The sequence below is a fragment of the Pholis gunnellus genome, assembly GCF_910591455.1.
Source record: "Pholis gunnellus genome assembly, chromosome: 2".
In the NCBI taxonomy this organism is placed as follows: domain Eukaryota; kingdom Metazoa; phylum Chordata; class Actinopteri; order Perciformes; family Pholidae; genus Pholis; species Pholis gunnellus.
The window spans coordinates 10,689,223-10,700,998 of NC_136536.1; the positions used below are offsets into that span (position 1 = coordinate 10,689,223).

The 11,776-nt window shown below is 40.7% G+C and overlaps 1 protein-coding gene across 1 annotated transcript; it reads right to left on the reverse strand.

Annotated features, from left to right (window-relative positions):
- Nucleotides 1-2,292: 2,292 nt before the first annotated feature.
- On the reverse strand, nucleotides 2,293-11,181 carry sox18 (SRY-box transcription factor 18; the record flags this gene model as incomplete). Its single annotated transcript, XM_079175990.1, has 5 exons — nucleotides 2,293-2,344; nucleotides 2,458-2,511; nucleotides 2,705-2,814; nucleotides 7,120-8,300; nucleotides 10,776-11,181. 5 exons carry the CDS (start codon nucleotides 11,179-11,181, stop codon nucleotides 2,293-2,295), a joined length of 1,803 nt encoding a protein of 600 aa, XP_079032116.1.
- Nucleotides 11,182-11,776: the final 595 nt, after the last annotated feature.

Consider the following 11,776-nt stretch of genomic DNA (forward strand, 5'->3'; position numbering starts at 1 on the left):
CAAGACTTATGGTTTGCCATGGGACACAATCACCAGCCTCCTGGGTGAAAGTCCTGTGTTTGTTTGCTAGACTTATGAAATTCATACTCCATTTGGTGATACCAGGCTGATTCATGTCAGCCATGCCTTTAATCTGTGACCGTGCAATCTGTATGTGACGAGTTGAGAATGAGAGTGGGGCCTTAATGACACGTAAAAAGCTTAAAATGTGTAGACATGACACTTGACATGTCCTTAAGTAGTGTGCTGTTTATGCCCCTTGAGATCACATTGCTTTTCCACATCCTCTTTATAGATCCTTGTCACAAAAGTTGTATTGAAACATTGGATAGTGATATAGATTGTTAAATGGAATGTTCATGACTTTTTGAAAAAACAAAAACCTTCTAGATATTTGGTTATGATAATATTCAAATTATTTTGTTATGAAATACAAACATTGTAGCAGCAACATGTTAGCTGGGACGCTCAGAAACCAACACAGACTGATGTTACAATTTGTTTTACCCACATGCACACATACCATGTATACACCTTGGAAGCACACGTGTGTTCATTTCCAGCTGTAGAAGGGGAATCCAGCCTTGTGTTATCTTTTCCAGTCAGGGTAATGAGCAGTGGGGTGAGGTGTTCCCACAAAAATATACACCTCTTCCTCTCTCTCTCCCCACACACACACACACACACACACACACATACACACACACACCCTTTCCGAACATCCCAAACTTCCACAGGAGTTTCCTCTTCGTTGCTCACATTCCTGTCATTACTTTCAGCAACACACACGCACACACTGTTAAAAACCCTCACACACACGCTGAGTACAATAAATGACCCGGTGTAGGAAAACACATACACTCCCCGCACCACACGCAATCCCCAGTTTGGTTTTTACAGCCCAGTTAAGTCACGCACAACCTTCACTTCTCCAACCAAAAGATAATTGAATCCTATGGAAATGTTAATAAAAAAGTTGCAAGTCAGACAAAAAGAGAGGGAAAGCCAGCTAGTGCGAGAGTGAGTGGGGGGCCGAGGTGAAAAAAGGTTTAATGGGGTGAAACAGAGGGAATGTGGAAAGAATAAGACGAAAGGTGAGAGGAAGATCCGAAGAAAAGAAGGAGACGGACGGAAAGATACGAACCCGATGTAATGGGAAGGCTATAAATGGCAACACATTTCCTGACCTTGCTGTGTGTCATTAGAACACATTTTAAGATTTTAACATGGCATTATAAATTATACACCAAGGGGCTAAAGTAGTGACACATGTCACTTAAGGCCACGTCTTAGTTATGGCAACAAAACCATTTAGTTAGATTTAGGAAAAACTTCATGGTTGGACTTAAAATTCCTATGAGAATAAAGTCAAATATTTATGTAAATAAAATAAGTACGGAAAACACGTTGAAAACGTCTCACATCACTTGAATGTTTTGCAAAATGTAATACTGGTTGCAAGTCCTGTGGTTGTTTGACCCATCCATCCTCCATCCACCTGCTGAGCGATCTCAAGCCATGAATTGTCCTTTATTTGTTTGTTGAGGTAGTCGTTGCTATGTTTGTTGTACATTATTGGGTGCTGAGACGGGAACTGCCCGTCGACTACAATCTGAAACACCAATAGTGCGAAAGAATGCCCCACTGGACCGGAAAAAGCACACTTGTCCGAATGTCCAATACCCAGTAAACAAAAGCCCATCGCTCCGAAAATAAACACTCTCCCTTATAATTATAATGTAGAATGACGGCAATCAGTTGGTTCAAAGGATTTCATTGGTTAAACACATAATTATGCAAGCGAAATCCGTCTGAAATGAAAGTTCACTTTAATATTTTCCACCCTCAAAAATGTTCCGCAAGGGTGTGATTGGGTGAAAGAGAACAAAGGAGGGTAACAAGTAACAGCAGGAAAAATATAAATGTTGGGAAAAGGGAATGAATCAAAAGACAGTGAAAGAACAGAGATAAAGGGAAACATAATGTCATGGGGAGAATAGGAAAAGGGAGAGATGAAAGGACAGAGAATGGAAGACGGGATGACAAATAAAAAGATGTCAGAATGAAGATGGAGAATATCACAAAGACAGAACGAAAACAAGAGGCAGGAATTTAAGTCATGGGAAACAGAACAAAAAGAAACCAAAATGACAGAGGCTGAGGGGCTGAGAGGGATACAAGACCAAAAACTGACACAAAACCAAGGAAGAAAACAGACCGTCAGAAAAAGAGAATGAGAGAACAGATTTTTCTTGTTCCAAATGCTTTCTTTTGCGTCCGTCAGCGGTTAGTTCAGGGGAAAACTGTCCCGCCGAGCCAAACTCGTTTAGCGTCGGATCTGAGGCTGGAGAGGACAGAATCGGAGCGGATCACAGAGGATTACAACACTGCACAAACACTGAGGTGATTGTCTTTCTGTCTCCCCCCTGGATTCTCCTCTTCTCCTCCCTTTCCCACCCCTCCTTCTTCTTGTCTTCCTCATTTCCATCAGGAGACCAGGAGACGTGAGAACTGACATCAACAGGTTTCAGAGTAGACATTGAGAAACACAACTTGTGTACACTGCAATTACTGTTTGTTCTGGAAGATACCACAGCAAATGAGAAGGACAAAGTATAGAATTTGAACCGCTCCAAGCAATCCGCTACCACAACGTAATGTAACAAATGTACTTATTTTGACCCAAACTACAATCTTTTCTCACAATCTGGCCCGTGTGTACAGTTCAGATTCTAGATCCGACAAGGTTTTGGGGGTGCAGATCTCAGCCAATGAGGGCTGTTCAGCAGCTCCAGTTAGCAGCTCCCTGACCAGCTTTGGGTTAGTGGCGGCACCCAGAATAACACCAATGCACATGAGTGTACTGTACTGTATACTTAGTGCACATAGAATGAACATATTCTGGATGCCTTGTGTACCATATTATGCACATATCCACAAAGGTCAGCTTGATTTATTTTTGAAACTCTAGGATCTCCACTAATTTTGCAAAATAAAGCTTTGTGGGTTTAAAGAAAGACCACAATTGGTGAAGGGTTACAGAAAGGAGCCCTGACTGTAAACATGAGGTAATTTGGCACTTAAATGGTGCAGAGGAAAATAATAACCCATCATCAGGCCTTCACTCAAACAAGACTACTACTCTTATTCATCCAATCAAACTGTTTAGAGAGTCTTTTCATCATAATCTGTCAATCTTAAGAACACTTATAATTGTAACCATAACCTAAACCAAACCAAATTTTTTTTACTGTCCCAAAACCAACCTTAAATAATGTGTTTGACATTAAGAGACTTTTTGACTTTGACATTGACTTGTTGCTGGTAATGAATGATGAATGGTTACCACACTTTCCCTCACTGCGACATGTACTGCAATGCGTGACACTAATCTATACATTACGAAACTAACTCAATGAATAACCAACATGTAGTAGTTTTCATTAGACAAAAGTGAATGAGATGTTGCTGTTCTCTTGGCCAGCTCTCAGATGTTAAGAATAAACTCTTTTTGGATAAAAAAACATCACACAATGTGGATTTGTTTGGTTAATTCAGCCAAAATAGTGTCAAGTCAGTTTACATTAAGCAAGTACAGTTTATTTTGTAACATTATTTCATCAAACAGAATTTAAAGACACAAACAAAACCATTTTATACAGAACATTTAAAAATCATCCCTGTCAGACAGATTTAGAAGGATCACAGTCACTGGGAAAGTCCTGGTTTTAATTTGTCTTTATACGAGTGCTGAGAAAATGTCCTTTGTTTTAATCCCAAAATCTTGGGTGTTTCTTTTTCTTTTTTTCTTCAGATAATTATTACCAAAAGCCCCAGAGTTATTGTACTCCAAAAGACGCCTGTCTCTCTGATGTTCTTTGTGTGTCACAGTAAATTAAAATGGAAACAAGACTCTGTTGGTGTCAACAGAAAAGAATGTCAAATGCAGATGTAGAAGTATTTGTTAAATACTTTGTTTGAACTGCTGCTTCTCTGCGGCTCCATCCTTTGGAGAAAATGTTAGGAAAAATCTACTATTGCTCTGTTTTCAACCAATGGTGGCCACAAGGAACGGTGTGGTAAATATAACTGGATTCACTGTACAAGATAGACGATTTTCTTCTACTGTTTCACGTAGAAAAAAAGTATTGTCTGTTGGACTAATGCAGAACAGATGCAGGATAAAATCCTTGAAGAGAGACTTCTGTTACTTTGCTCCCACTGTACACACATTTTACAGGAAAGATGTGACATAAACATCTACGGAGAGACCTCGACAGTGGCTACACAATTTTTTTATTTTCTCAACAGAAACAAAACCACAAATGCTCATTTTCATTTCCAGTCATAAGGTAAATAACATTGGTGTGGGAGGGAACATTTCTGGTTTGCTGGTGTCACTGGTAGAGCAAAGTGTAACATGTGACCCATTAAAGAACCATATAGATCCTCAAGAGATCTTTACAATTCAAGATTTCATTTTAAAGGCAAGTTTACACACACACACAATTAACAACATGTTGGATGGCAAGTGGAAACTCACTGCTCCAATGCTTGTAAAATTAAAATTATTTTTAAATTAATAGTTCAACATTTTCTTGCAGAGAGTGTGAATATCATTACCACTGTCATCTCTGTGGCATAAGTAGGACGTTGGAACTGAGAGCCTTGTTTAGCCCAAAGACAGTCAAAATGTTTAATTAACACATTTAATGTTAATTAGTACACAAACTGGACGAAACAACCTACAAGTTGTGGTTCTACTGGGAGTAACATGGTGTAACTATTTGTGCACAGATTAAACAAATAAGATACAAAATGTTAATTAGTACACATTAGAGGTTGATTATTACTGTCTTTATGCTAAGCTATGCTGATTGCCCCCTGGCTCCAGTGGTATCGATCTTCTCATCTAACTCTCAGCAAGAGAGCAAATTATTTCCTAAAATGTCGAGCTACTCCTTTAGGAAATGAAATGCATAAAACAAAATCTATGAAACAACAAAACAAACAGTCCTTTCTGTACAAAAACATATTCAAAACTAGGGACATTTGATTTTTAATAAGTAGTGTTGCCTTATACAGATATTACATTAAACCCAGTGCAAAGAGAACATTTCATAGTTTCAATTTCTCCTTCAAATACTGCCAATAGACAGCAGCTATGATATATATATATATATATATATATATATATATATATATATATATATATATATATATATATATATATATATACACACACACACACATTTAAAGGCTACATCAAAACAAGGTTTCCAAAAATCATAACACTCAACACATGAACTATTATCCTTGAATGTTTAAATGAAATTAAGAATGGGAAAATGTGTAATTTGAGTGATTTACCAGCTCATCATTATTTATGTTTCTTTGTATGAAGCTACAAACATCCAGACCAGATATGATGCATTTTAAAGTATAAAGTGTAGCTGTTCTCATATACCAAATAAGACATTTCCAATGGCACTTCATTTGTAGAACCCAATCTTCTGTTATTTGTAGGACTAAGTTACTCTTTTTAATCTTAAACGAAGACATTGTTGTTTAAACAAGTGGTATGCTTGTAATAGGTTACCACAGAGGCTTACTGGTTGAAAAGAATGACCTTTGAATCATCAACATATCAGTGTTTGCCAGAAAGAAAAGCAACTTAAAACGTCCAGATTTTGGCATGGAGTTTGACATGAGGCCCTGTCAAAGAATGAGACAGAGAAGGAACGGCATGTATCACGGTGAGAAAAAAACCCGGATCCGGCTTGTAAAACATCCTGATTGTTTGTGGGAGACATCAGTGGTCTACTCTGGGTCTGTGGCCAAGGCTTTCCCGACAACACAGAGAATTGTGTAGGCTGGATCAAGCCTCTCCCATCCAGTCGTTTTCCCTAATCTATCTACAGAGTTTCTCCTTGATTGTCCTTCATTTAACAAACAAAATAATTGACCTAAACTTCATGAAGTTCAGTGAAGACGAGTATTTGTCTGATCCTGAGATGAAATGTCAAAAATGAGATGAGAAGACATTGTAATTCTGATTTGTTGTAGTTGTGGAGTTTTTTTGGTGACCAGATTACACGCAGTGCAATTAAAGAAGTTTTTTTACTTGTATAATCTTCCTTTAATTACTGTTTCACCAGAAAGGGTTCGAGCGCAGAGAAACAAAACATGTGGAACAGGTTCGAGCAGGTAGGCACCTCAACTAAGGCAAGTGCTTGTTGACATCCTACAACCCTAGATGTAGCCACCAGAAAAAAGTCCGGGTCATAAACGTGCTAACACAGAGACCTAGCATCCTTGATAAGTAAAACACAATGAAGTTGCTCTCCAGCTGTCTTGTGTTTATCTGCCCAGCAATTGCAGTATTTTCTTTTCTAAGAAGCGCCCTAAGTGACTAAAGTGAAAATGTAACCTCTGAGCCGGACAATGCACTAGCTCAGCATACTTTTTTAGTAGCTGATAAAAGCCAAATCCTTATGCTGGAGCTTCTGCCTTAAAGGTGCCATGAGCTAGTCATTTGTGCACTTCCCACAAATCCTGCAAACAATCTTATGGGTCATAAGTTACCCATGTTAGCAAGTCTAATCTAGCCACAGTAGCCTGTAGCTGTCACGGAAAGCTGCTTAGCTCGGCATCCAATTGTTCAAGATCATGTTCAGGAATGCATTTATTTAAAACTAAAACAGTTAGAACATTTTTTTAAACTTTTTTCGCTCTTCCCAGCTCTGGCTCCAGTAAGAGTTGGTATGATGAAATTACCTTTCTTTTCCACATTTACGGTTGGAATCTATGAGTGATAAGCAAGGCTTGGCAATGATTAATTAAGAATATGAGCCAAAACTATTCTTTCCCAAATACTTCCTCCCGATTCTGTAACAATGGTTCAAATGAACCAAACCAAAGTGTGCATTATGCAAGGAGGTACATACAAAGGATAAGGTGGAGTATTTATCCAGTGATACAGGCACTGTAATAGACAGCACTGCTGGCATCAGAGAGAGCAGATATAAGAGGGCTGCTGCCTTCCTCACATCCACCAGCACCACTCAAAATGCTACCGACATCCCTGTTAATTAAACTGCTATTCATGCTACTACCTACATCACTGCTACTGCGCCCACTCAGGACTTTGGATCCACCACCACAGCCCTCGCCACGTCCGTAGGCCCCCTCGCGATTCCTTCCGTCATTTACATACTGGTCAAATTCATGCCTGTCCACCTCTGACCAAAACTCAGCAGAAGAAGACCCCAAATGGCAGGAGGACTCGAGATTTGAAGACTCTAAGTGCAAAGGAGGAGGGAAGGTTGATGTGGCGATGGAAGAGGATGGGCAGGAAGACGGAGAAGTTTCAGGAGGAGGAGAAAGCTGCCCCAGGTGAGAAGGCATGTAATATGCTGCATTTGGAGCGCTGTTCCCATACATTTGGCTGAAGTAGCTGACAGGAGCAGTGGGTTGATGTGGCATTTGGTGGGATTTAACCAGCTCAGGAAGGATGATGGAGGGCTGGGAGTAGGGGACAGGGGAGGAGGAGTCAGATAGAGGTGGTGGGCACTTTACAGGACTTCTTAAGGCAATGTGGTGACTAGAGGTGTGATTTAACCTAGAGCTCATGCTCAAGGTCATATTTGACTCAACAGAACTCATTCTAGAATCAACTCTGGAATCTCTACTTGGACTCAAACAGGTGCTTAAACTGGCGCTAACACTCATTCCTGAACCCTGACTGTGTGTTGCTGCACCATTTATGGCGTTGTGGTGACTGTGGTTGTTGTAATTGTGGCTGTAATGTTGGTTGTGATGGTGGAGGTGTTGGTGGTAACCACTCCAACCTCCCATCCCTGCCTCCTCTTGCATATGTTGGGGGAAAAACACAGAATCCCCTGCTCCGTCTTCCAGAACATCCAGAGGGGACATCTCTGGAGTGGGCAGGCCATAGCTCTCCAGCTCTGAGTGTCCTGGGGCCTGGAAGTCCCTGAAGTGCCCAAGAGGATGCAGCAGGTGGTGGGAGTGATGATGATGTCCATAAGCAGACCCTCCAGAGAGACTTTCTGGACCCAAGGAGCCGATACCAGGTCCTAATCCTAGTCCTGGTGCCCCTCCCTGGGCTAAACTATGCAGCAGAAGCCCCGGTTCAACCCGCTTGAGTTTTTTAGTGGTCTTTTTACGGCGAGGCCTGTACTTGTAGTTGGGGTGATCCTGGAGGTGCTGGACACGGAGACGTTCTGCTTCCTCCACAAATGGTCGCTTGTCTGTTGCACTCAGGGCCTTCCATGCTTGACCTGAAAGGTACGGAAAAATACACAAATGATAACCACTATTTTCATCATCTCAGCACGTCGAGCAGAGAAAGAAGTTTCTCAAGAAAATAACTTCTAATCTAAATCAAAGTCGTCATCAACATCATCTTCATCAGCAGAGCCGTCGCTAGGCATCATCCATCCATGGGGGCGCCCCAAATGAGATGAGAAAAACTATTCTCAAATTAAATTCAACACCATTATTTTGAAATATTACCACAAAAACGACATAACTACGCCTCAGGACTTTGAGAATAGTTCTATTGCAATGTAGTTAACCTTGGAGCAGAGTGCTGTACTAGTTTACTAAGGAAAAGTTGGAAAGACTATTCAGGTGTTTGAGGAATAACCTACAACCTAATTTTGAAAAATGCAGTTTTTTAAGCGCGCTGCACGAACCATTAAGAACCTTAAAGACAACGTTAAGCAGTTTCTGTGTGAGCGTATGAACACAATGATTGGCGCTGGAATTGGCTGCCATGCAAGGGGCATCAGTTAAACTCCTGCCTAGGGCACCAAATTGGTCGGGGGCCGGCTCTGTTAATCAGACAGCAGATAGGGCTGTGAGTAAAGATTATTTTATTATTGATTATTTTCTTGATTACCAATTGTTTGGCCTACGAAATATCATGTAAGAGTGAAAAAACGTTCATCCCTATTTTCAAAAGAACATGGTAACATATTTAAACTGCTTGTTGTGTCCAACAAACCCAGAGGCATTTAGTTCACTATCATAGAAGCCAAACCTCAGCAAATATTCATATTTGAGGAACTGGAAACAGTGAAATTACAACATTTTTGCGTTGAAATAACATGGAAGTGATTATTAAAATCCGTTGGGCAGTTAGTGTTGTTGGCATTCACATTATTTTCTGTTCAAATTAACCCTAAATGTAGTTGTAATACATGTTGTTCCAGGATGCCAGAGCGTCCTGGAGATCCCTGTGTGTTGGGTCTGATTTAAATCAAACAGCAGTGATGAAAACAAATCCCTCACAATGACAGCAGCATTTGCAACATTACAGTCTATAAGATGTTCTAAGGTGGTTATTCTTGTCATCTGGTGAATCGTAACCATCTATCTGATGTACTTATAGCTTACATTGCATTCAGTGCTGACATTCCCAGTTTGTCTTATCTTTGTAGACACCAGCAGCCGAGAGGTTTGAGACTCAGGGGCTCTAAAAATCTCAAGCTGCAGATGAGCTCAGCAGAAGTGTGAATATGAGACACTATGAATTTGAGGGAGGGTAATATGACAACAGAGCATGTTACTAATTATAGTAAGAGAAAAGCAAGTCGGTAAAAACTGCTACATGCAAGTAATCTTAGTAATTTGTTGTGCTTTTCCTGACATCAACATGAAGAATTGTGGTACAATATTTAAAATGTTTTTTAAATTAACACTTTTTAAATTGGAAATTGAAAATGATTCAGTCTATTTTGCTCACTTTGCACACAAATGAAAATGCATTAAAATAAGTTACTTAGGCGACATCAATAATGCACTGTAAGCCCTGACCCCTGACTCCATGTGACTGCCTCCTCTCAATTATACTACCTGTAAGAAAAGATTTTTGGGTGAAGTATTTATTTATTTTATTTAATCCTTTTATTTTCATCAAATCCTGCACAGTTAGAAAGTGATCAAAAAAATGTGTAGTTTCCTCAGTGGAGGAGAACTTACATTACGAGCACATGATGGACAGCGGTGAACAGATTTATCCTGGAGGAGGAGTTTGAGTTTTACACTCTAATGTGAAGATCTAGTTAAACATGTGAAACTGTACATTTGATATCATACTCTACATAAACATTTTAATATTATAGGATCAAATCTGTATCACTATTAAGTCATATTCAAACGATGGATGATTTAGACAAAAGAAGAAAGCAATATTCATTTTGTGTAATCATATAAATGTAAATATTTGTGAGTGAGACATTTTGACCATGAACCTTAAATGTTGCTCTATATATTGGTACGATTAGCCGTATTGAGACTACAATGACTGGGGTGGGGTTTTCCCACCGAGCTATAAATACTGGGAAAAGAAAAACTGCTCAAATATTGATTTGCAATTTACATTCCTGAAAGTCAAAGCTTTAGTTTGATACGTTAGTTTAGGCATCTGAACTGGTCAGGGCCCAATTTCCCAAAACCATCTTAAGACTGATCATAGAATGGGGCAAAGATCATCTGAGCTTCAAGATGCTTTTGGGAAACTGCGTCCCGATGTGGTAAATTTCACACCTCAACAAAGGTCAAATAAATGCCAAGAAATGAACTCATCATAGTCTGGTGATTCTCAGAATTCTCTCTATTGAACGTTTTAAAAGCTGCCAGCCCTGCTAGATTTCACCAGTCTGGTTTCACTGGAAAGTTTCGATGACGTACAAACAGGTTCGGTTACAGTTTTATTTTGCCCTGATTGGGGTTTTTGTTCCCTGTCTTACCTAGCATCTTGCTGAGCACAGCGTTGTGCAGGTCAGGGTTCTGCACGGCCAGTCGTTTCCTCTCATCTTTGGCCCAGACCATGAAGGCGTTCATAGGCCTGCGGATCCTCTGCTCTCCCCCCACAGCCTTCCCATCAGCCGCGTCTGGCGAAACACCTCCTGCCTGGGTCAGGTCCGGACTCTGTCCCCCTGAACTTGGTGTCAGAGAAAGCCTCGGTTCTGTTCTCCTCATGTTCCTGCTTCTAAGGTCATCGGGAGAACTGCAGTCCCCGGAGATGTTCTGCTCAAAGCCCAGTTCAGAATCAGAAGCAGGGCTCGGGGTCCCCGACGCCCAGTGGCCCCCAAGAGACATCCGGCTGGCATGCAAAAGAGTCTCTCTAGACAAGCTGGACTCGGCTAAATTCATTCCAGGACAGGGCTTGGATTCAACTTTTAGTCCGAGTGGAAGTGAACAAACGTCTGTCTCAGTTTTTTGGGTAGCAGAGTTCTGGAAAAAAAATGTTGCTCAAAATGTTTCAGATGACAAAGAGAAAGATCAAGAGAGGAATTTGATTGATTTGGAGCACAAATCCCAAAGCAAAGCATCGAGATCTGAGAGGAGTCGGGATACGAGAGCGAAAGAGAAAACAAACACGTTGTGGTGCAGGATATTCCCCCTGGAAATGATCCACAATGATTCTGCCTCTCTTTTCTTCACTCTTTTTTGTTCCCCTCAAAACAGTTCTTGTTTGGAGTGTGTGGTGCAGTGGTTTGTCCAAAGCTTGATTCTCCTCCGTCACAGGGACCGTCCAACTCACTGTCTCCCTGTCTGTCTGCCCTGTTTGAAAGTTTTGAAACTTGTGGCCAGATTTAACCGACCCATGCTGAATATATATACCCCGCCCTGACCAATCACATAAATATATAGCCGGGGGACTTAACCAATGAGACGCCAGGCGGGCACAAGAGGAAGAGACCAGTGTGTGCGGGAGAGCAAAGAAGGGAGGGGGGCAGGTCCAAGC